The sequence below is a fragment of the Chroicocephalus ridibundus genome, chromosome 7, assembly GCF_963924245.1.
Source record: "Chroicocephalus ridibundus chromosome 7, bChrRid1.1, whole genome shotgun sequence".
Classification (NCBI taxonomy): Eukaryota; Metazoa; Chordata; class Aves; order Charadriiformes; family Laridae; genus Chroicocephalus; species Chroicocephalus ridibundus.
The window spans coordinates 2,725,792-2,751,589 of record NC_086290.1 but is presented as its reverse complement, the minus strand read 5'-3'; the positions used below and the strand labels follow the sequence as shown (position 1 = coordinate 2,751,589).

The following is a 25,798-nucleotide window of genomic DNA, read 5'->3' as shown; positions in this document are numbered from 1 at the left end:
CTTAAATCTTATTATTAATAACTTTTGAAACTAATGGTAATTACTCGTGATCTTTTGTCTTTGGAATCCATTCCGGAGAGGACTGTACAACAGTTAATTAATTTTCTTGTCTCTAGTTATCGATTAGTCAGATTGCTTTGAGTAAGCTGTTCTGGGTTCAGCGTAACCGGTCCTTTACATGCCTTATCTCTTGTCTTTGACTGGCTGAGTCTCTTACATACAAAGTATTTTTTTTTTCTCCAAATGGATGGTAATGTGGCTTCATTCTTAAGGGCTCAAGCTATAAAACCCTCATGCATAAGCTGGGTGAGTTAACTTCTGACCCCGTTTTGGCTAACAGTAGCAACCATCAGCAGGTGGAGAACTTTATCTTTCCACAGCCCTTTATAGTGTTTACACAGCGTCAGATAAGAGCTGGAGGAATTCTGCCCCTATTATCGCATCGCTTCGCTGTGCTCAATGCGAAATTGCTTTGTAGGAATAAAAAAATACCTGAATGGCTGCATAAGGCAAAGCGTGCATTACGTTTTTCCTCCCAGATTCACACTGAATCCTCTGTGGAAAACTAGAATGTTTATATTCTTGGCTATTGAGTTTCTTTTTTACCTATAAATGCTTCCACCATGCTTTTACAGTAGTTAGTTATTGTTGTGATGCAATTGGCTGGCTGTGTTTTGAGTTCTTTGGAATAGGCTAATGACTATTTAAACTGGACTATTTTTTTTTTTTAAGGACTGTGTTCTAGATCTGATAGATGTGCTATAGACCACGAATAGGCTCCATGCTGTAGGTTTTATCTCCACCGTTGGTAGGGAGAGCTCAAGGTTGGATGTGGAGTTGGTGCTTTGCTTGCTATGGGGTAATCGTTGCTGTGTTTTCGTGTTTGAATTTTGGGTATTGCTATTTTTCTTCTGCGTTAAGACGTGGCAGAAGCCTGGGATTTGCACGGTGGATGGGCAACGCCAATGGATTGGTACTTCCTTGTACCGGTGGTGAGAGCAGCAGCAACCAGACGTCCTTCACAGGAGAAGTCAGAGACCTGCCCGGCGGAGGACACTCTCTTAGTTCTGTCCCCAGGCCCGTGGGTTGAGATGTGCACGCGTGCGCATGGTTGGCTCTGTTGCAACTGTTTTCCTGACTGCATCCTTCAAATCGTCCGACTGTGCTTCAAACCTGCGATCCACTCTTCAGGGCTGTAATGAGAAGTTCAAATTAAAGGTCAGGAGCAGACACTCACATTTCTTGTGGTGGAGTTATAGAACGAAGCGAGTGGGGTGATGCACTGCTGGGCTTACAGCTATGGAACATCAAAGAGGTAATTCACACTGGTGTGGCAAGTGCGGGAAGTGACAGATAGATAATAATGGCAAATTAGCGTAGTGCTCCCAGGCATTGGAGCTGAAGCCTCTTCTTGCACCCTTATGGATATCAGCAGATCCGACCGGCTCGGCACTCCTCCCTGCAACTGGGAGGATTTGGGGGTCATTCATCGTTTAAACATTTTCTGAAAGATTCGTTGTTGTGTTGAACCTTTAATCTTGTTTTGCGTTAAAAACGCCATCACAGTGTATCTTCTCAGTATGTCGGTGGAAGGAGGTTTTGGGAAAAGAAACCCTACAACGCTGGAGAAACCTGGCTGCGGTGATCAGCCAAGCTTAATGCAACTTCTTGTTCTTTGTGGCTCATGGGAATTCAGCGACAGAGGAAACAAATCTCTCCTTTTCTGTTCTGTGTTACTCAGCTGCAGACTGGAGAAGCTAGGGCTCAGGTGCTGGCTGCAGCACCCTGCTCGTCTCTTTAATTAGAGGACCAGTACTTAAGCAACCAAGGACGGGAGGGGAGGATGAAAGTAGTATCTCTTTTTTGCAGCGTGCTCTATTTTGGTCTACATTTAAAAAATTTAGCTTTTAAGTCTTTCTTTCTCTCTTCTGCGTGGTCTTTTCTAGAATGTTTTTTTTGCCTCTCTCAGCACCTTTCCACTCAATGGTTTATCTTAGCTAGGGATTTATTTTGTTAAACAAAACCAAGTACCTCTTATAGGCTGCAAGCAGTTGCTGTGGTCAAATGGTCTATTTAATTTTTATGAAGATCACACAGCTAAGTTACAGATTTATACCTGTAGTACAGACAAATACTGTGTAATGTTGTATGTTCAGTTACTTTTTCATACTTAATGTAGCACATGCAGCCGTATCAATATAACTAACCATTTTAAAAGATGAAATTCTGTTCCATCGGAGACAGAGGTGGTGGCCAGACGCACATTATGACTGTTTCTGCTCCTCAGGCGATGGTGGATGTTAGAGACATCTCCCTTTTCTTCTGAGCTGTGTTCCCTTCTGCTGCTGTATCCACTTTGTAGATACTGCGGTGTTTCTCTGGTAACGTATAAAAGTGCTTCTTGAAAACACCGAGGAGGTTTTGCTGATGCAGCATCCCTTTATGATGATTATACAAATGATTAAAGGCTCCATCAGCTGAGAGCTGTTCGGGAATGTTGTCTCCTTTTTTCTTTCCCCTGCTGCTGGTTTTCAGGCACCGAAGCCCATTCATGGAGATAAGTGAGAGCACAGAATCACAGCAAGAAAGTTCTCTGATTTTAAAAGACTGTTGAGCCTCTTTTTTCCTGTAATAAAGTTTATTGCTTCCTATGTATTTGCCTGGTACTACGGAAGGGATAGCTTTCCCCCTGCTGGGTAATTTGGTTCTGTAGAATTATTCAGTTTACACTGAACGCTCTAAAATCTGCTGATTCAGGTCACTTTCTAGATTCTCTGCCAATTAACTTGTCCTGGCCCTTCTGTCCGTATTTTTAATTAATTGTCTCGTAAGGTTTATTGATGAAGCCCATCCTGCGTTTCTTTTCCCTATTTTCCCTCCTTCCGTCGCCACACAGTGAAGATTTTTGCTAACCTCTAGTTTTCAGTGCAGTAATAATTAGGAGTCTGAAAGGATGTTCTTTCTGAGCCTTTCCATGTTTGGGGGATTTAATACTGTAGCTCAGACATAACATTTTGCTCCAGGCTGACACTTGGAATTGAAGATCTGAGTTTGAAAATGTTTCATTTATGTTCTTATTTTGTTTATACACTGCTGTAAATCCTTGAAGTAGATAATTAATTTTTGGTTTGTGTCAACTTCTGCATAATCCATGCATCATGTTAGAGGAATCAGAATGAAAGTAATAAGCTGTAAGTTACCCTCTGAAACTCTTTATTCGTCTGTCGACGTTCACAGAATGTATTTTGAGGAATTGCTTGATGTGCACGTAGGACTTCTTCTCAACTGACAATTTCTGAAAGTCATTTAACCTCTGAAAAGGTATATTCCTAACCTGTGGGTAATTGGGGTATTGCATGACCTGCGTCGCGAAAATGAATATAGTTAACAAAAGGAAAATTAGTATATTATCAGCAGTAATGAAAATTTAATTTTTCCTGGAGTTCAGGTACGAAGTCTGTTTAGGTGGGCGTACAGGGCTTGTGTATGCGCGTGCGTGTCCCTCTCTCCCCTCGTAGTGTACCCACACTTTGTTCAGTGGTTGCTTTTCCCTTGATTTCAAAATATATACTATGAACCAAAAAAAATATGCAGAAGACAATAAAGGTAAACAAAGATCTTCAACTTCTCTGAAAAAGGAGCGGGTTTTTTCCCCCCCTGCCCCTACTTAGGAAAAGAGACAACTGGCTCAGGGCTGTGGCAGGCACCAGGGAAATCCCGGCACTGTGGGGAAGGGAAGCCGCGGAGGGTCATTCGTGGTTTGTCACAGGGCAAGGACTAGGTGCCATAAAATGAAACAGGCAGCTGGTTTAAAACAAAGGGAAGGAAATAACGCTTCAAAAGGTACATGTTTGTGCTTTGCCGTTTATTGCCGTAGGATGTTGTGATTACCAAAACTCTAGATGGGTTCAAAACCTGGCAGTAATAACCCGTGGACAGTTCAATTAGCCAAGCCATGGGCAATTAAACACCAAGATAGGTACGCTGTCTCTGCCCTGGGAAGTCCCTGAATTACAGATTGTCGGGAAGGAGGGTGAACATATACAGGAGGAATTATCCCTGTAAGCTGAGATGTTCGCGTATTCTTTCCTGAAACGGCTTGTTGCTGGGCAGTTTTGGAGTAAAGAGAGCTTCCTAACTCCTGCTTCGTGACACGGGCCTGAGCCATCTCCCACCAAACAACCCTGCCTTCTCTACAGGCAAGAAGCCTGACAGAAAAAAAACCCTAAACTTTAAAAAAATGTATTATCTAATGGGAGAAAATCAAGTGAAAAACCCCTCCTGCTCTCATCCATTAAGGGAGAGTATTGAAAGACCTGTTGAAATACTTACGCATTGTCAGCCCAAACAGACAAAAATTAAATCAACCGAAATCCCACAAATCCTCCAAAATGAAATGGCCTAACATCTGTGTTTCCTTATACTTCTTCTTTTTGCCCTTTTCATGTGATGTTTGCAGGTGCTGAGGGAAACCTGTACAGCCTGGTGAAAGCATGTGGACCTGAAGAGACCAACAATAATAATAAATATGGGTATGCAATAGCTTTTGTTATGAGAGGCTGCAGTCTTTTTCTTACGAGTGTTTATTTTCTTACTAATGTTTATTTTCTCACTAGTGTTTGGTGGATTTTACTATTACTGGTGCTTGGGTTTTTTTTGTCTTAGTAGTGTTTGAGGGGTTTTTTCCATTACTAGTGTTTGGAATATTATATTTTTTTTTTTCCTTACTGGTAATTTTTTTTTTCTTGTGTCTGTCTTTCCAGTTTATCCTGGCACTAATTTGATAATGACCTAGCTGCCTAAAAGACACCCAAGGTTATACAAAGGATTTCTGCAAGGCTCTGAGTAACCTTAGGAAAAAGCACATGGTGCCTTTGATTGTGAAGAGTTAGAATGTGAGCTCCCTACACAAAAGGAATACGATTTCTTCTTTCCCCCAGGGAATTGCTTTCTGTTTGGAGGGGAATAGTAGTAAGGCAAGTTTTCATCTGTGTTCGTTTATATGGATAGCTTACTCAAATGGCATCTGATAGTTCTTGGAACTGGCCTGTAGCCTATGAAAAGCACAATAAAGAGAAACGGCTACAATAAACTATTTATTCACCCTTTAGGGTGAGTTGTGCGCCTGTTTTGAAACGCAGCGTGCAAATATTGCGTGGTTTGCACATAGTATTTTAGCCTGTTCTAGCGGGTAGAGCTTTATCAATAGGCAAAGCTCGTTTACTGGAAATGGATGCGGCATTGGGCGTCTGCTCCTCTCGGAAAGGGAGGGTTATCAGGCTCTGCGGAATTGCATGGGAGCATCTGAAATCTATGACAAAAAACCCAACAAAAAACCAAACAAACAAACAAAAAACAAAACAAAAAACCAAACCAGAAAAAAAGCAGATACAGCATTTGGCTCTTGAGTTTGAGCTTAGTCCTCTCACACCCGTTCATAAATCTCCGAAGAAATTCTGCTGCAAACCAACTGATGATATTTCAGATGCAGAAATTGGCATTCACCACTGAAATCCAGTGCTTCCTTTTCTGTTTTTACTCAGGGTTGCCTTACCTGTCAAGGATTTATTATTTTTAGTAAAGTAGGAATTATTTTTTTTCCTACTTGTAGTGCTTTTCTCTTTAGCGTTACTGTTGATTTGTGAACCGAAAATGAAGGAAACAGAAAATTTGCCAGCTTTAATTTGTCAAAAGAAATTCTGCACATGGTAGGCCATATGTAAGTAAATAAATCTCCCCACCCAGGGGCGTTCCTATTGTTACTGGTTACCGCGCTGCCAGTTTATTTAAGAATGTGTCATTGTCTCTTGGGCAGGTAAGTGCAGAGCTGGAGCGTGCACTTTGTCTCTTTCTCTTGCTCCTCCAATTGAATGAAAACTAACCTTTAGTTCAGATTATAAATTACTTCCCATGTTTTGTTTTATTATTCCGTTGACTTGACTGAAAGGAATAAGGTGTGAGGCTTTATTGGACGTTAGGCTTTGAGAATACAAGCCAGTCTCTGCTCAGAATACCCAGAAGCTAAAGATGATTTCTTCTTGGAGAGGACTTCAGAGGTGTGACTGTGGGAAAGACTGTTATTTGAAGTGTAAATCTCCTTACTGCCCTTGGAAAATATCACAAAGAGCCAGCACGGTACTGAATAGAAGCAGTGCTGTCACTTTAATTATAAAACTCTCAGGTAACCTCCTCTAGCAAGAGAGAAAACTTCACTGCATCGATAGCATCACGCTGAAGAGATAAGCGGGGCGGGGGGAAGAAAGAGCTGAGAAATGGGAAATGTGTGTCAGGGGAAGGGAACATTTGCGCTAGATGGAACCAAGATGCTTGGTTGCTTTCTGTAGAACGAAGACCATGAATCGCACCCACAGTCATTAGCTTTTGCAGCATGGCGAGGTGAGAAGACGAGGTGCCCGTGTCCCTTCGGTGGACATAAAACAGGGGGGCGGGATTGGATTTTTTTACCTGTTTCCTTCCAATATTCAATATGCTGCTAAGCTGAGGATGGGACCGTTCCGAGTGGTTAAGATTTGTAAGATAACCAGTGCTATTAGTGAATTCCTGCCGGGGAGATGAGTGGGAGCTGCGCTGGAAGAAGTGAAGGGACTGGCTGGATGCTGTTCCATCCCAAATGGCTGGCGCTGGAAATGGTTTGGCTCCCTGTCCTCTGCGCTCTTTCAATTCAAGCTTTTTAAAAATAATAATAAAAAAAAAAGATAGTGTCACTTCAGTGAAAAATACTATGAAAAAAAATGCTATGAAATACTAGATGTCCATCCTGGACAACGCTGAAAAGACAAGAAATGATAGATGTTTTGTTTTTTGTCTGAATCCTGGGAATGTTTCCTCAGCTACTATAATATCCAAGGCTCAGCCTCCAGCAAATGGAAGAAGAAGCTGCAAGGGGATGGGAATGTGATTTCCTTTTAGCTGCTATACACGGTGATGTGATTCCGCTTCTGGAGCGTGGGTGTTTATGGTGAATGAAGGGAAATGAGAGAAACTGTACAAAAATTCATTATTTTCAAATAATTTTAATTAAATATTATTATGTTTAATTATTAGTGCGTAATGCCAGGTTGTGCCTATAGACATGGAAGCTGTGTGCTTCTGCTCCAGAAATTTGAGCCTTAGAGGAAGAAAACAGCGCAGCGTTGGGGTTTTGTAGTTGCAGATATGGCATATACGTCAACGCGGCTTTTGTGAACCTGCGAAAGGGAGCTTTTTATGTTTGGATTGTCCCTCCCTTGAAATGAGGGCAAATCACTTTTTCCTCACAAAGCAAGAGAAAGCTGACTGAGGCTGTTCAAATAACAAGTTGTGCCAAATGCTGCTCGTGGGTGACAGTTCTCGGCTAGTAAAAAATGAGATTTGCTTTTTGCTGGTTTCAACTGTCTGGATTAGAGTGTTGATGGGAAGTAAATGCCGTTTTACGCTAGGTCAGATTGGATGGGTCAGCAATTGATTGAGCCTAGTTCATTTAAAGCATTTCAAAACAAACAAACGACTCTTAAGCCTTTTTGTGTTTGTAACTGTGTAAGGAATTGAAACAGACTTTGGTAGTACTCTTAGAAAAATAAAGCCTTTTTTCTTCTTACCCCCTTTCATCTCTTGCTTTTGCAGAGTTCACGTACCTCTGGACATATCTTCCAAGTAAATCTTTCTTTAAGAAGACAAGGCTGTAAAATATGCGTGTAGATATATTCCGTCATGTATATCAAGATTTTCCTAAGAGACATCATCAGAAGCACCCTCATCAGTGCCAGCTTCTCAGCTCGCCCTTCGGTGGCAAATAATAGGAGTGAAAAGTTCAGCTAGAAAAGGGGTTGTAGAAACCAAAGTACTGCAGACAGAGAACCTTGGCTTAGAAATGGGGTTTTCATCATCTCTTCTCCATTAGTGGTTGTATCTCAAGTAGAAAAAGCTTCATCTGTGATTTAGGAAGCCATATTTGAAGTATCCATCACTTCGGAGTGGAGTAGTCTGAGACCTCAAAGAGAAAACGGGGGAAATGCACAATTGGGGTTCATCTAGGAGAACTACATCTGCAAGTCTATACGCTTGGGATGTTATGTATGTCAGCTCTTGTAGGGCAAGGCGGAGTAATGGGAATTACTCAAATACTTGATCAGTTTTCAGTGACTGAAAGTACGCGCCTTAGAAATGTGGACAAGCAATGTGGAAGAGGGGAGATTTTTGTGCACACAACATTTTTCAGAAGTGTAATCAGTGACACTATGATTAATTTTCTGCTCAAAAGGAGTTATGTTACGCTGTTAGTAATGTTAGGTGTGATGCATGACACCGAGCTGTGGTGCAGCTCTGTAGGCAATGCGATTTCAAGGGAGGTACTTTTTCTGTCAGTTGGGTAGTTCCTCCTGTAGTAGATTCTGTATTGACTTGGCAATAATCAGAATTTCACTCTTTCCATGCCTCCAGCACACTTGCAATGGAAATCAGTCCTCTTAATAAATATAAACATCGGGTAGGCCATGAAAATAGAACCTGCAAAAGATTTCTGCTTTTAAAATCGCATTTTCAATAAGTTTGATTCAGATACGTGTGTTTCTTAGAAATGTGACGTAATAGCTCTTGTCATGAGTTCAGGTGAACAAAAGCTTCTTCTCAATGATTCCTCTGAGGACGGGCTGAGAGAGTTGCGGGGGTTCAACCTGGAGAAGGCTCCGGGGAGACCTTCCAGCCCCTTCCAGGCGCTCAAGGGGCTCCAGGAAAGCTGGGGAGGGACTCTGGAGCAGGGAGGGGAGCCATGGGACGAGGGGGAAGGGCTTTACACTGACAGAGGGGAGATTGAGATGAGATGTGAGGCAGAAATTGTTGGCTGTGAGGGCGGTGAGCCCCTGGCCCAGGTTGCCCAGAGAAGCTGTGGCTGCCCCATCCCTGGAGGGGTTCAAGGCCAGGTTGGCCGGGGCTTGGAGCAACCTGGGCTGGTGGGAGGTGTCCCTGCCCAGGGCAGGGGCTTGGAACGAGATGATCTTTGAGGTCCCTTCCAGCCCAAACCATCCTAGGATTTGATGATTCTATGAGTTCAATATGAAGACAGCTTGTTCCTCACAACCACATTCAACAGCAGGAGTTTGTTGTTGTGGTTCCCTGGACGTAGTCTGGCAGAACTGGGAATTCATGGTGTCCGTCCAGTAGCATTCGCAGTCATTCCTGGTGCGTGCAAGGAGCTGGTACTGTTTATGATTTCAGGGATTGCGTAGTTACAAAAAGCTGATATAAACATGAGGCAAAGATAGTATCAGACAAGTACCAGCACTATAAATTTCACACATTAAACCCTGCCAGTATAAACCAGTGGTTGACTCTGTGTGTGGCTTTTCTCAATTGCAGTGCGGATTAGTTCGTGCTACTGTCTTAAACGGGCATAAAATGGTGGCGGAAGGGCAGAAGGGCGTTGCTGGCCATTTTCTCATTACTGGGAAAGTGAAGGCAAAATAGTCCCTCCAGTGTTGTGTTATTGTAGAAAATGTCATTATCTGTGGTTTTAGTGAAGCGCCCTGCTGTAGGAAGTTAAAGGACATTTTGCCATGAGAGGTTGCACCCTGACGCTTAGTACAATAAAACTAGACAAAGATAGTTTACCTTTTCTTCATGTTCTTTCAGCGCAAAATGTGAGTTTGTATTGGCACATATGTGATACCCAACCCTCTGTGACTTGGGAAAAGGTGGCAACTGAAATGGGAGGAAGGGGCAGGGGGACTGATGGTTTTGAACCCCTTATTCTTTCCAAAGAACTGGAAAAGAACCCAACCAAACGCCAAGGTAGTGAGGGGGTGACCAAGAGTTGAGAACGAAGGCTGAATTCTCTCCAGACACCAGCGTTGGGTAAAATTATGAACCCAGCTGGTGCATAGCTCAAATCTTAGTTTTAAAATACAACTGAATATCAAGCTTCTGCAGAATGTTCTTTGTGATGCAGAAATGGTCATACCTTCTAATTTGTGAGATCCCACTGGGCCCTTGAAGGTTCAAACAGATTTTGGTGAGTGTAAGATGTGAAGCAGGACTGCATGCAAACACTCTTTTCTCCTAGCGAATCTTTTCTGCGCAAATCTTGATTTGACATTTTAATTTGAAAGGGAGCGTGGTATTTACTTCACAAGTGGAAACCATGTAGGTTCTCATTTCTGTTGTCTAGAATGTCTTATTTTTTTATTGTCTAGAATAGTATATGTAATTTTATGGCGCATGTAACTGTATATTGCACATAGTTCGTGTTAGAAATAAATAGGATTTCACTTGGAAAATCAGGGATTAAAAACAAGGCATGTTTCCAAGGCTGGATCAAACTGGCTGAAATGCTGCATTTTCTATTTAACAACAATTAGTGGATGGTCTATAGAAATATACAGGTATCTCTTGGTTTCATTGGAACAATGCTGTTGTCCCACCTTTCGCGTGCTCCAAAATAGTTCTTGAAGAACTTTATTCTTGTGCAACGTGCCGTAGCGTTACCTTTACTTTTGGTGAACGTGAGTAAATTTAGCTTGTCAGGAAAACAGAAGACTTTTAAATACTGACTGTGGTCTGGAGCTAAACTTGTAGAAGGATACTGAAAATCAGAATTTTGTCTTCTACTTTTGGCCGGTTGGGTGTTGACTGGGGCCTCTCGGTACCGTAAACTGGGGTCCCTACAGCTTCTGTACAGAGAGGTCTGTAGGTCTGCCGAACTTCTATCCCACCGTTTCTAGTGAGGCCTAACTAGTTAATAATGATCTGATACACTGAGGTATTTCACAAAATATTGCGTAAAATTAATACCGTTAAACTGATCTTCACAGAAGTGCCCCGATGAGCTCAAGGAAAGAAAAAAGCGCTGCTTATTCCTATAATCTCTTTTCTCTAGAGTAATATTAAGTTCCTATTTCCAGCCTAGCACAGGTGGGAGAGAGACATTTAAAGCTTGAATATGTGATATATAGAAGCTGTTACAAGCTGAAGCGTAAAACTTCTGGTCATGCATAGCTTTGACAAAGTGCAGTTCTTTGAGGAAATCATACGCTTGCAGAAGGGAATAGGAGATTTCTCTCTCATCAGTGACTTTTTAGCTAGAATAAATTACTTTCCAAAGATGATCAGGGATTCTGAATTTTAAAATAAACGTCAGTGCTCAGGACTAGTTTTTGCTGAGCAGTTTTGGCTGTAAAAGGAATGAGATGTAACGCCATGTAATGCAATATTCAATCCATGGATCTTCTTTTTTTGTATGAGCTTAAAAAACAAATACGTGATTTTATCCTGGCAAACACTTCACTTCAGTGGCGCTTCTCCGATTTATCACATTAATCACCCATTCATCTTTTCAAAATCCCTGCAGTTGTGTGTATTGTGGAGTCAGACACCGCCGTGTCTCGCGGTGGCTTTGCATCACAGCTTCCCACGCCAGCTCTACACCCCAAGCTAAGTGACGTCGCCATTGCCGGAGCTGTACGTGTTTTATAAGGTCTGAGATACGCAACTCTGTGATTTCTTGTAATTAAGACCATATTTAATTCCAGGCAGGGTTAAGTGTTCTGTGGGTGAAGATAAAGTAATGTGTTGTGTTTAAAAATAACGTTGATAACCTGGATTCTGTTCTGTCGGTGTTACTGGTTGCAGCTGTCTGTCAGCGTGACGTAAAATCTCTTTTCCTGTTATTTTGTACTAACGCTAATGTGGTGCAAGGAAAAAAATCAGAAAATAGAAACTCAACTCAGTAGATAAGAAAACTGTATAACAAATAGTTCTAATTTGCAGATCTGTAAGAGTATTTTATGGTTTGGTTTTTTTTTAAATTCTTCAAAATATTTCCTTTTTTCTCCCTTTTTATTTTAAATGTGCCCCACCTGTTTCCCAAAGAAAATGAAGGTTTTCTCTTATTCATTCCACCCATTTATTCACTCTCTGAGTTTTGAAGTGGGGTAAACGGTGGCTTACAGATCAAGTTAAGTGGTCTCCAGAGGAAAACATGAGAACGGCAGGATTTGTCTAAGAAATGGGGAAGCCAAGGAGCTATTTTTGTCCTTTTGGATAAGTTGAAGGGTCAGTTTTGGCCTCTCTGGCTTGTTGCAGGGAACACCTGATGATGTCAGGTGTTGGTTTTAACTTTTTCAGCCCTTACCATACATACCTTTCTGCCTATGTATTTCTAACTCTTATGTCCTGAAGTGGTATTTAACAAGCTTAACATAAGCATTTGCAATTATCTAATAGCACCTGAAAATTGCTTACTAAATGACAGGAGGAAGTTTCATTTGCGTTCCGTATCTGGTGTTAAATCTGCTAATCCTCCACAGAGTCTGCCAGGAAAAACAATGCAGACAGACTTGAATTTTATTAAAATCAGAAATCAAGCGCGCTGCTTCCTACTCTTATGTTACACGCTGCAAGATAAACTTTAAAACCTCCTGGAATATAATAGTTATTTCAGCCGCTGTATTCCTCGTTGTTTTCTTGAAATGTGCTTTAGTTACAGAGCGTACCTTAACAGCCCTTCCCTCTTGGGTCGTCTTCCCTCACCTGAGAAAAGCTGCGTCTCCGTGTTTGCTCTTGTTTATGTAAGTTAATCTTCTGGATTGTGACAATTTTTTCCTTCGTTAATGCGAGTTCTTAATTGTGCATTATGAAATGTTTACTCATGCTACTAGATAATATTATATGGAGGCACAACAGAGACGAGAGAGACTCTGAAGAAAAGAAGCATTTGAAAGATTTTGGATAAGATATGAAAGCCTTTTTTTGTTTTTCTTTTTTTTTTGCCAATATTTTCCTATTTTATTTGAGAAGGGACTTCTGGTGCAGCTGTGTAACCAAGACTGTGTCAAACCACATCCATTATTTATCGGCCTGGTTAGCAAACAAGGACACCTTTGACTACAGCAGGTTGGGAGGGCGATTTGCTGGGCTTTACACCAACTAAAGGCTCGCTTTTTTGTATTTATATTCTCTAGAATTTTCCATTTGGCTTGAGCTTCTCTGGGGAAAGCAATGGGAACTTGGGGTTGGGGCGGGGGGGACGGGGCAGGAGGGAGCCTGAATTTGTAGAAAGCTGGCACAAGTGTAATTGTGCCTTTTATTTGCTCTCCAGGTGCCTCAGATCAAGTTACAGACCGCTCTCCCCCGTAACGGCAAATTTTCCTCAACCTAGTAGAAACTGCAGAAGATGCATGTTACGGAGATAAATTTTGCAGCTGTTCCATATTGCAATGATTCAATACCCTGTCTTCCTGCGGGGTAAAAGTGGAAGAATTAAATGCTCTTGAGCTGCCCGAAATCCACTGAAATTTGCTACTTGCTTAAAACTGGCTTGCCAGTTTAAAAGTAACTTGCTTGTGATATTCAAAGGGCACAAACGGAGCTGTTTTGCAAGGGATCTGTGAAGAAGGATGTTGACATTTGAGGCATAAAAAAGACTTTTCTCTTACTCTTCCCAAGGACGCTCAAGCAGCCTGGGAGCGTTAAGGGCCTGGTAGTGGAGTCAGTGCAAACTGGTCTCTGAGCGTCCAAGGACACAAGAGGAAGGTAATTAGTGTCAGGAACGTGCGGCTCTGCAAATTGGTACCTACTTGTACTGGAGTTCCTGTCCTTGTAACTCCACACCTTGCTATCGGTTGCTGTACTTTTAAAAATTATTTTGTTAAAATTAAATATGTGGTGGTTCTGATTTTGAGCTAGTACTTATTCTGCATGGAAAAACACTGTCTGGCGTCCCGGCAAAGGATACGGAGGTTCCAAAAGATTCCGGTGTCACTCCCTCCTGGGGCTTGGGGACCAGTTTATCCCAGCACAGCTAAGAGTGGCTTCCAAACGGGCTCGGTTTAGTGGGAAAGCTGAGCAGGGGGAGGAAAGGGATCATGGCTCAGGACCATAAAATTCCACCTTGCAGTTAAAGTAGCTTTAATCTCTCTGCGCAGTAGTGGGATAAATGGGACGAATGTAAGACGGAGTGGCTGTACTGAGTCAGACCGAACACCTCATCGTTCCGTGTTTGGACTCCGGTCACGGATGACAGGAGATACCTATGGGAAAGAATGGCAAAGGACAACCTGCAGAGGGAGCGAGAGGAGGGATGTGTCTTCTACAGCCGACAAAGGGGACGTTACTGACGAGCTGGCTAATTCAATTGTGCATAATTGCGTTTCATATTCTGTGCTTTGTGGGTATTTTTGTTTTTAAATCGCCGTATGAGAATTCCCCTTTGTGTGGGAAATGAAAGATCTCTGAAGTTAGCCTTTGTGCATCCTTAGCTGTTCATTTTTTCTCAGATTGGCTACTTTATATAGAATTCTACATTTATATATAATTTTATTGAAATGATGCTAATATATTTTGCTTCCAGTACCTATGACATTTTGTGATTACTTTGACTTTTAACTCTTCAGCTCATTCAGAATAATGGTTACGGTGTTAACGAAGGAGCTTGGTGTGCTATGGTGCTTCCTTCTCTCGGTGAGAGCATTGAAACCTCATCCGAAATACCGTAAAGCAGAAGAGTGGGATAGGATAATACGGGGAATATTGTCTGTGAAGAAAAGAAGACATTCGTCAGCTGGAATAGAAATTCTGTCACCTCTTGACACTGGGATAAAAGGTTATTTTGGGAGCAAAATTGATTTTAAGAATCTCAGATACAGATGGCAAAGGATGGAGGTTTTAGGCACCAAGGTAAAATGAACTGTTTGAAACAAAAGGAGCTTGAGGGAGAGATGTTGTCTGCAACGTAAACTGGTAGAGCTAAGAAAGCTAGAGGAAGGAGAAGTTCAGTTGGATGGTGTGTTGGATCATTCATGTCTCCTCTTGTTGCTTTCTCCTGTTATCCCACTGTCTCCTGGATAATGCCACATTCTGCTGCTCTCTCTTGGAAAACATTAAAGGGTCATGAAATAGACTTTGGAGGCAACAGCTCAGGGACAGAACATGATGTGGGTTGACTTGTCAGCAGAAAAGCATCCAGTCATGATGCTTTTTGTTTTGTCTCTCAACAAATTAGTAAAACCCACAAAACTAAGTGTACATTTGAAATGTGCACCTTGAGTATGTGTTAGTGAGACCAGCCAAGTGGGTTATAAGCAGCCTGGCTTTACTGCTGCAGGGTATCATCTGCTTAATTGGAGAGATCTGTGACTATGTTTTAGATTTGTTTTGGATTTGGCAGTGGTGTTAGGGATTTGACCAACATTTTTGTGTTCCTGTTTCAGTAAGGAGTGAACTGTGGGGGACCTGTTTACTTCATAACTTGCTAATAACCGCTAATCTGGAGGCTGATGATTGTCTTTGCTCTCTTAGGTTGCCTTGATTAGTGCTTCTGTTTTGGTCACAGCATGTGTTGCAAGTTTGGATATGTCTAGAGTATGAAATATATATTCATCTGGTATAGTCGGTCCTGCCCAGGTCATTGCCTGAATGATGTTTTTCCCTTGCGAGAGAAGTGAACTCACCCTCTTGGAAGGGCTGAGTCGTCTCATTGCTTCACTTTTTGTCTTTCATTTGTCTTTGATGACATTGGGTGTCACAGAATCTGTGTATCTGCAGTAGGGTGGCACTCAATGAGGCAGAGCCACACCGTGTGGTTCAGGTGCTTCTTTGGATATTTTGTTATAAAAACCACCGTACTTCTAAGTTTCTATCTTCATTTTCAATATAAATAAGGACCTACACAGTGTTTCAGCTAATTAGTTCCTTCAGGACAGAATTATGATGATCGCTTGCTGTTTTTTTTTTCCCCACAGATTCTTCTTTGTAATCCTTCTTTAGATCCTGGGCTATTGTCAGAAGAAATCTGGACCATCCACAGAAAATAGTCTCGGAGGTGCGCTGCAAGTAGAGGTATGCTGCGGCTTTCTCACTGTCTACTGAAAGGGATTCATAAAGCCAGGATTTAAAAAACAAATCTTAAGAAGGGTGGCTACGCTCCCAGTGCATGAAGTTGAACTTTCTGTTGATTGGTTTGTTGGCAAAACCACCTTTCAAATAACTCCCGTCTGTGTCAATTGGGGAAAAAAAGCTCAGGAAAAAGAAGGAAATCTTTTGACTTCACCACTGCGGTCTTGAGTAGCATTTTCAGTTCAGGGCTTGGCGTCACTCAGAGCTTGCTGCAGTGTATGCGTACACGGGCCTGCGCGGGGCGTGCAGAGGTTTCTGAATGAATGCACTTGGCAGCTCAGAGCAACGTCTCTGGCTTGGCGGGAACCTCCACTCCAGCTTGTTTCTCCTGCTGGGAATTTGCATGGGCGGAGTGCCATTTCATCTGATTCGACTTTTTAATATCTCAGCTGGGTCTCCAGTATCGCTGCAATTTGCCATACGTACCTGTGTGTACGTACGTATGTGTGTACATCTCAATATCAAACTGGCCAAAGTGTTCAGTGATGAGTTCTGCTCTATAAAGCCTTACCAAAATACCTAGGATATTTATTTGGGGGCCCCAAATAAATGTGCAAAGCACGCCTAAAACAGGCCTCTCATCTCTCTGAGTGTTCTCCAAAACTTGTGTAACATCACCAGGCATCTTCCTTAGCATTTCTTTTGTATGCACCTTAAAAAGAAATAGATCTAATTTACACTCATGGTCTTTAATTCTCTGCCGTTGGTAAATGCACTTACAATTTATCTGAAGTCAATAGACTTACATTGATCTGTACCAAGAAGGAATTGGTCTTGGGTTCTAGGCTGTTGGTGTTAAACATGACATTTGTCTGCATTTTGCTTTCTTTAATGGCGCTGTAATCCCGTCTTGTTTCGAGTAGGATATAAAGGAGCTCTGTTTTGGTGTTGGTTTTTAGGAACGCTTACAAGGAATCTGTAAGATTGACGTTGCTTAGAAGGACAAATAGATGAAAGAAAGAACTTTTTTACACTTGTGGGAATTTTAAGTACTTTGTGCAGGATCTTGGCCAGCAGAAGGCAGCAACTGCCCAGCTTTGCATTGTTCATCGTTGGGTGCCTGCTTGCCTTAGCCGGCTTCACAGTATAGATCTACGGGCTGAATTTTCCAGGTTTCCAAAGTAGTTCATGGGAAACTTACTGTTCCACACGTCCAGTTCTTTATGATTCCCCCTAAATAATGCGTTCCCTTTCTTTCCTAGGCCTGAGAGTTTTGCTTTTCGTGTACAATAATCCTCAGCATGTTGTTATTCTGTCACATGCTGGCCGGAGCCTTTCTTCCCTTCCTCATCCTTTCAGGAAGCTGGGTTTCAGCTGAGAACATCAACTTTTACAACGTGAGACCTCCGCTAGACCGTAAGTAGACAGTTATGCTTTTTTTATGTGTGCAGTTGTAGCTTGACATTTTAGTTAATTGCCGTATTCTCTCAGTCCTGTGGTTTTCAGGTGTTTGTCTCCTTCAAACATGAAGGATAAAAAGATTAAAATAAAACTTTTGCTTTTCAGCTCCCAGCAGTTTAGTTTATATCTAAGATTTTAGAAGTTGACTTAATGAAAACAAACAATTGCGTGCATTGCTAAATTAAAGAACGCATGAGGGCAACAGTTTTCACATTTTAAGTGCTTTTATTATATTTTTCTGTCTCTGAAACGTCTTCCTGCAGAGCAAATCATGCAGTGCATTTCTCACAAATAACACAGAACAGAGGGTTTTGTCTTTTTTCGTGTTGGGGGTTTTGTGAGGCAGAGAATAGGTGTGCAGTTAATTCAAACTGAAGGTAATTAAAAACCTTGTGAGACCTGTGAAGCCAGTTGTCACTAATAGCATCATTTTTTTGCCTCTTATCTAGCATCAGATGTGCTCCATCCCTTCATTTCAGGGGAGAAGATTTTCCTGATACGTATCACTGAAACAGTCAAGACAGCTAGATATAATAGGAATCTATGCGCACCCGGGGAGCTGCGCGTCTAGGGAAATGCGCATCTTAAAACAATTTATATATTTATAAAATGCAAATGAGATCTTAAAATCGTTGTCTTGATCCCTTTGTCAAAGGGTTCAGACTTCTTCAGAGTTGGAGATCAAGATCCGAAGCTGGTTTTGAAGGTGTGGGGTTTTTTTCCTCAAGGGAATCAAAAGCCGTTTGAATGTAGGTAGTGTTTGTGTATCTGTACAAACATCCGTGCGCACGTACGGTCATGCGCATGTATACACGGTGTTCTCGCTTGCCTGTTTTTCCCACCACGACTTCAGTGGTATTTTGGATTGTGAGAAGGAAAACAACAGGAGGTGTTTTAAAGTTCAGGCGTAGGAAAATCAGTTAAAAATGCAAAAGCTTTCTACAAAACTTGTCCCGTAGGTTTTATTTGTCTAACAGTGATATACCATTGAAAATATGTAAATGTGTGTAGTATGTTTTTGTAACTGTATGTGTCTACAAGCACTTCCAGTATTATTCTGAATATTTTATTTTCTTACTATTTGCAAACTTACTATGTTTTAATACTTTTAAAGCCACTCCATTCCCAAACAGCTTTAAGTGCTTTACCTGTGACAACGCGGTGGACAATTACAACTGTAACAGATGGGCTGAAGACAGGTGGTGTCCTGAAAGTAAGTGCCTCTGTACGAAGGAGATTCTTTGTGATAGTTAAATTTGTTTCTCCCTGACTCAGACGTCTTGTAGAAGTCAAACTGAATAGGATTAACGTGCCAACGCAGTGGTGCCCTCAGTTATGTTGTTAGTAATACTGAGTCACACGAATTTTGCTGAGGTGAATATTTTGATCATTTCAGAGTGTGAAGCAAGAGTGAAAAATTATTTTAATATATATATATGTATAAAACATTTTATACGGTACACAATATATTATTAATATATTAATTCATGTATTAATAAGATATTGATTATATATTGATTGGTTATATATGTGCATGTGAATATATATAGCTGTGTGCTTCCTAGGAATTCATTTTAAAGGTGGTGGTGTTTAAAAGAACCGATGGATTGCCTTTGTAGCCTTGTCCCCTTCCTTTTGGGAGCCATCCCGGGATATAATGGGCTGTAGGCTTACATGTGAGCAGCAAGACCTGCACGACCAGGGATCATACTTGCATGAGAGGATGATAGATACATAGAAAAGAATGGAAATACGTTTCCTCATTTTTCTTGGCAGTGACATTCACCGTCACAGTGGGAAAAGGGAAGAAATGAACTAGAGGAATGAGGAAACGGGTCAGAAACAAAGAAAGCAAGAATGTGCTGCAAAAAAGAGGAGAGAATGGATGATAAATGCATAGATTATAGTGCTAATAAGTAGTTTAAATGATAGCAGCCTTTCTGGAGGTTTGAAGGGTCAGTTGAGCTTAAGATTTCATCACTAATTGATTTCTTGATAAATGGTATTTTGTTCAAGTTGAAAAATGGCTTTATACAGCCAAAATAAGTCATTTTTATGTGAATATTTTGCTAAATCGTGAAGTTTTTAAACCCTGTAAAAGAAGGCACGCTTTACGGAAATAATCATTTGTAAATTTGTTTTGTAGGTACTCGGTACTGTTTGACAGTTCATCTCTTCACAGACCACGGGAAGAGTACATCGGTCACCAAAAAATGCGCTACTGGAGAAGAATGCCATTTTGTAGGCTGCCACCATCACAGGGAAAGTGGCCACACAGTAAGCACCGCTCCTTGTGTAAGAGCAGCAGATTGGTTTGGGGGTTTGTGTTTCAGTACTTGTTTTTCCTGCTGGGCTGAAGAGGATGTGCCAAATACTCGCCAGTGTTGTTTAACTACAGAAATCAAACTTCTGCAACAGATGCCTGACTAGCCCTACTCTCCGAAGTGTGACAGGATGGAGGAACAACTTCTAAAGAAACACCTGAGCTTTCCGGGGCATTGCTGGTGTGCGCACGGGCCTTGGTTCCTGAGTTCGGAGTAGCCCAGGTGGCAATGCAGCCTGCACCGGTGCTGCAGCTGTGGCACTGTCAGCCCTTGGGCAAGTCAGGCTGGGTGCTAGGTAGTCCAGTGGTGTCTCTGCACAACACAGCTTGGGTAGCACTGCACAGTACACAAAACAAGGCTGTATTTGTCCACAAAGGCCACGCTCTTACGCAAGATACAACTGAGGGAGGAGCATGAGGGAGATACAGCTAAGGAAGGGCTGGAGCCCCTCTGCTGTGGGGACAGGCTGAGAGAGCTGGGGGGGTTCAGCCGGGAGAGGAGAAGGCTCCGGGGAGACCTTCCAGCCCCTTCCAGGCCCTCAAGGGGCTCCAGGAAAGCTGGGGAGGGACTCTGGAGCAGGGAGGGAAGCCACGGGACGAGGGGGAAGGGTTTTGAACTGCAAGAGGGGAGATTTAGGTGAGATATCGGGAAGGAATCCTTTGCTGTGAGGGCGGTGAGCCCCTGGCCCAGGTTGCCCAGAGAAGCTGTGGCTGCCCCATCCCTGGAGGGGTTCAAGGCCAGGTTGGACGGGGCTTGGAGCAACCTGGGCTGGTGGGAGGTGTCCCTGCCCAGGGCAGGGGGGTGGGACTAGATGGTCTTTAAGGTCCCTTCCAACCCAGACCATTCTGTGACTCTGAGGTTTTGTTCCGTGACAAATAGCTGCAACTGCTGCCTTCTGTTGTCCTTGGGATGCGAGGTCAAAGTTTATTCTTAATAATCAAGCATATCCCACCAACGTATTATTCACTGGAGTAAAGTGTTATCCACCAATTCCTTAACAGTTGAGAGGGTTAGTTATGTTATTTTTAGCATGAAAGATTTCAGACACTGAAGACAAAGCAGACGACATCCATGCTAAATATAAAAGAATCTGGATGCTATTTGAATCAATTTCCTTTGATTTCAACAGGTTTTGGTGGACTTGAGGGCATGAAGTGACTATGTAACCTGCCTTCTGCTGCACTTTTATCTCATAAGAGTTCTCATGCCTTTGGATTAGGTATAATTTGGCCTTCACTTGGCTTTTTCAGTAAGGAGTGTCAAGTAAGGAAAACTATTTTCAGAGCGTCCTAAAAATCAGATGTCAGTGGTTCTGTAGCACTAGAAAACTGAAAAAAGCAGGTCTGAATTTCAGCACAGAAAGCTGCACTGAACACAAAAGCTTGAGGGGAAAAATGAATGGGAATAGAGGTTTTGCAGTCAGAATTTTTTCAGCTTAAAACTAAAAAAAAAAAAGAAAAAAGCTGAAACTTGAAACATGCAAACGCATGTTTTTAGCTTATGTTTTAGAAGGGAGAAGCGGGTGAAAGCTTTCTCTATTTTCTGTTATGTTAGTGAACTTTTACTACTTGAACCACCACTGGCGTGGCTGTATTGCATCACATCGCGGTTTCCAAGGCCGGTGACAGCAGTAGAGGATGAGTTACTCCAGGAAGGCTGTGGTGCACGACTTGAAAGAGAAGTTGTAGTATATGTGTTCTATGTGTTTAGCTGTAACCTTTGCAATCGATTGAAAAATGCATAGAATCACAGAATCACAGAATGGTGGGGGTTGGAAGGGACCTCTGGAGGTCATCTAGTCCAACCCCCTGCCAGAGCAGGGTCACCCAGAGCAGGTTGCCCAGGAGCATACATCTCTGAAAGCCGCTGCTGAGTTACGCTGTCTCCTTTTTCTCAACAGGAGTGTGTTTCTTGCTGTGAAGGCATGATCTGCAATGTAGAAATACCAACCAACCACACAAATGCCGTATTTGCTGTGTTGCATGCCCGCAGGACGTCGGATGGCAGCAGGTGGACGGTCAGCGTTGCCCTGCTCATATCGGTCCTGGTGATCGCCTTGTCATGATGCAGCGTCCTCCCGTCACTTCTGCCTGAGAGGGTCCGCCTTTCTGCGGGCCCTAAGGAACCCTAAGGAGATTGTTTCAGTATGTGCAAGGAGAAATCACCAATACTGCTTAATTACATACAATGCAAGGGGACAGTGGAAAGGCAAGCGTACATCATGAAGTCCTCGGATGTTCTAGTGAAGATACTTCATTCGGCCTGCAGTACTTTTTAAAAAACAACCACCCACTGGTTGACTGGGCAGTGGCGTGGACTCAAGTTACTATAATTCACTATTTTATGATGACAATACACGTAAGCTCGGCATGTCTTTTGAACAGAGAAAAGTGTCAGTAGACAATTGCTTTCCCAGGTGAGATAAGAAGGAACTTTTGATGGACGATGTGCCAACAGGTATCTCAGTGGAGACTGTTTTTAAACTGGTTTTCATTGTGCATAAATAACGAATAAGTTTCTTGTCGTGATCAACAGGTGTATATAAGCTTATCTTTAGTTATGGTTTTCATAGAGAACATATATGAGAGAATTTTTTATCTGTTTTGATCAGAGCTATCACTTCTGCTGGAAATAATACAAAATAATACTTATAGCTTTCTTTTCTGTACAAATGTGGTCTCACACTCAGATTTTAAAACAGTGTGAAATGATGTATAATTTCTGTCTGAACATGATGAACTGTTTGGGCACCTAAATCAGAATTTTCCCCCCACAAAGGGATTATTTTCTTGCAATGGAGTCTCACGTCAGCTGAATCTTTGTGGTATTGCTCAAAGTGGTGGTAATACCATGACTTTGAAATTGCAGCCACGGTCAAGCAGCTACGTTATAAAGAGAAGAGCGTACTGTGTTCCCTCTTGATTTGCAGAAGTTTCTCCCAGAAAAGTTACTGGCCTTGATGGATCTTCAACTTGTAAGTCGGCACTGTTGGATATCCCAGGCCTCTGGACGTCATTGTTATGTAGCTTTGCCACCCCCATTTGAAAAGTTCAGGCCAAGATTCTGTTTTCCCTTACAATATCGGGGGGTTTAATGTGATTTATTTGCATAGTTCGACAGTTTGACTCCTTATCATTTAGACGACCGTTCATCAACGAGATGAACAGTTGCAAATTTGACAAATAGTAGAGTGTAGGTTACAGATAGACATATTAAAACCTTTGTAAACCTTGTGGTGCAGAGCGGGATAAATAAGCTGCTTGCGTGAATTCTCGCCCCTTATAGCGCAGAACGGTGCTTTCCAGGGCTCTGACAGATCCAGCTGTTACAGAGCCTGCAGTGGGTCAGACTTTACGGCGTCCGCAGTGGTCGCTTTGTTAATGTGTGTGTTCCGTGCACTGCAGACGTCCTGCTCCTACAGAGCAGCAGGTGCGGATGTTGTATGACTTCTCAGAATGGTTTTATGTGGTCCGGAATCCTAACAAATCTCCGCTGCTCCCGTTCGCCCCATTGTGTTTCTTCCAACTCCCCACCATTTTCATAAACCTCCTCTGACACCCTGAGATACTGCAGCACAGGTAAGGATTTGACCTAGCAAGGCTGAGGGACTGCATTTCACTTTTTTCCCTTTTTTAATCTATTTTACTCATTTATGAATACACTGATACGATTAGCAATAAGATAGATTATTCTGATCTGTCTCTAGTGGCTTTTTCTCATCTTAAATGAGATGGTTAAAATTATGATTAACTTGAACTATTTTTCAGGAAGGATGGATCATTAAGATTTACTCTTAAAAAGAGATTCAAAAGTGTTCTCTGAAAAATTTCAAGTATCTGTAAATTGGGATTTATTTCCATAAATATTGGCCTAGTTATTTGGTATTTGAAATCACTGAATGTATTTAGACTAGCAGGTGAAGAACAGATTTTGAGATGTTTTTGGTTTTGTTTACATTCTAAAATTGCCTCGGCAATATTTTAGAAGACATAAATGTGTCTAAAAATCAGTCAGTGATTTGTTGGCAGGCAGCTGCGCAGTTACAAAAATTGGATGGAAACACTTTTTCCTTGCCAATGCAAAATAGTTCTTGCCGTCCTAAGTCAACGTTTTCCAAGCTCTGGGTTCTGATGAGCGTTGCTGTGCCATCCAACAGGCCAAGATGCCGAGGATCTTGTGAGGAAATTTTCCCTTTGTTCAGTGACCATCCCTAGGTAACATACCTGTAGTATAAATCTTGGTGTCAGACAATAGTAACAAGCACATTCCTTGTTTTTCATCATTAAACGTCACCTTCTTGCTACGTGATCTACAGGGTACGCGAACTTTTTTCTTGTGGGGAAAATCATTCCAGGTTTGCTCTCTGCTCAGCAGGGCATTCCTTAGCAAAGTGAAGGCAAGGGGTCGGCTACTGCTCAGATCATGATATTTTTCCTGGTTCTGCCTCTAAGCACTAGGTGCTCCCGTAATTCGGTTTCTGGGAATGATTATCACAATCTTAACAAGGCCTTAAAGTGCCCTATAGTCTTATATGATTTTACTGTAAATAATATTACAATAATCTAAGCGCTGACATTTGTTTACGCTGCAAATGCCATTCCAGAGGGTTTGGGGGTGCCAGGGAGACCCTGGAGCGCCGCGGGAGGGCTCAGGCGCAGGGAAACGGGCTGCAGGTTCCCTGTGACTGCCAGGAGGCCTTTTGGGAGGGGAGGTCTCTCCGTCTTTGTTTTTCTCGGTTGAACTGAGGTGGGTTTTTTTTTTTCCTGTTCGTCACACTGAAAAGTTAAGAAATCTGCTCATAATTTAAATACTTAATGCATTTGATAAAAAATTGTTTGGAATAAAAAAAATAAATTGAAGAATTCCGCTGGAGTGCCAACATAGTATGCTTGATTTTAATTGTCATCGTTTTCAAACAAACAATAAAGACAACAACCTGGGTATATGAAAGGATTTGGTGTTGCCAAAGGTTTATTTTTTAGCCTAACAGGATTCCAATAGTGGAGGATATTAAGGATGAGTTCTAGTCATCTTGATACATCAATACCTTTGTTATTGCAAAGTCTAAGACTATGGTTTCTTGCAAAATGAATATGCAAAAGCTGTTACTGCAATGTTCATGCTGCACAAACAGGCGCTTGCCTGAAGAAATACAGAATTTAAGAGTGAATATCACTCTTAACCTTTGCTGCTTTTTTATGTATGTAAAAACCTGTATGCTTCTGCTTACTATTTATTTTAGGTCACTGTAAAATGCGGACTCTGTAGGAAGAGCAGTACGAGCCAATTATTAGAGGAAAAAAGTGCTAAAATTCGCCAGAGTGCATATTTTTGGCATGACTAATGATTGACTGCGTTAGGCAATCTTTTCGTTAATTTATGGTAGGATGTTTATATTTTATTCAATAGATTCAAGTGTCAGCTCTGTGTTCTCCTCAGCTATCTGTCTGAAGTACTCGCTGAGGAACTTACAAGAGCGTTGTCTGATCTGAGAAAAATAATCCTCAGGCGCTCCGCAAAGTATGTATTTCACGTGTCTCAATTTTGCTTCACTGATGTTGTAACTTAACTATGGATGACTCGTTAATGCCTAAATTAGCCACCCAACTCGGGAAGTGACGTTTCTGTCAACGCGCGTCCCCAGCTTTACATGCCGACACGTGTTGGCGAATGGTCTGTGCACACCCCGCTTCCAGCAATAAGGTGTTAAATACTGTGTTCTGGCTCGGTAATGGGGCAGGGTTTGTCTCGGAGACGGCAGGCGCTGGGTGAAAGCCGCGGGTGCCAAACTCATGTGCCTTCATGGGCAAAATGCTCCCTTCCCCTTGCCCTTAGAACCTGGGAAAAATTCAGGGGTAATGGCAAGTAAAGCAATTTGTGCAGCTGGGGAAAGATGAGCGTCGTTTTATAATATATATGTGTAATGATGAATTTTTTTGCATTGCACTGGACAGTCTAGAGAAGATCTATTTTTAAAAGCTTCTCCTCTATTCAGTGTTGGTTTGTATGACACTTCCTTGCTGCTGTGTCACTGTTTTAAATCTCCAGAACTGGCACTTTTAATTAAAAATATTAAAATACATGCTGGTGGAAAATGTTTGTGGTGAAAAAGATAAAAACCCTTTTGCTTCTTAAGACAGCAAGACCAGTTACGAGGAAGATTCTTCAGTCCTTTGTTGATTTTGGTT

General features: G+C 42.0%; 1 protein-coding gene across 2 annotated transcripts in view; it reads left to right on the top strand.

Moving 5' to 3' along the window:
* LYPD6B (LY6/PLAUR domain containing 6B) overlaps positions 1-24,613 on the top strand; it is a 57,570-nt gene extending 32,957 nt beyond the window's left edge. The window contains exons 1-6 of one of the 2 annotated variants that reach the window (XM_063342501.1): positions 13,356-13,524; positions 15,732-15,828; positions 17,088-17,241; positions 18,401-18,499; positions 19,433-19,563; positions 21,511-24,613. In XM_063342501.1, the coding sequence (XP_063198571.1) occupies positions 17,127-17,241; positions 18,401-18,499; positions 19,433-19,563; positions 21,511-21,675 (510 nt within the window). In that variant the 5' untranslated portion in view covers positions 13,356-13,524; positions 15,732-15,828; positions 17,088-17,126 and the 3' untranslated portion in view covers positions 21,676-24,613. Of the gene's footprint in view, positions 1-13,355; positions 13,525-15,731; positions 15,829-17,087; positions 17,242-18,400; positions 18,500-19,432; positions 19,564-21,510 lie in introns of those variants that run through there. The other variant, XM_063342500.1, reaches the window with a different exon arrangement.
* Positions 24,614-25,798: the final 1,185 nt, after the last annotated feature.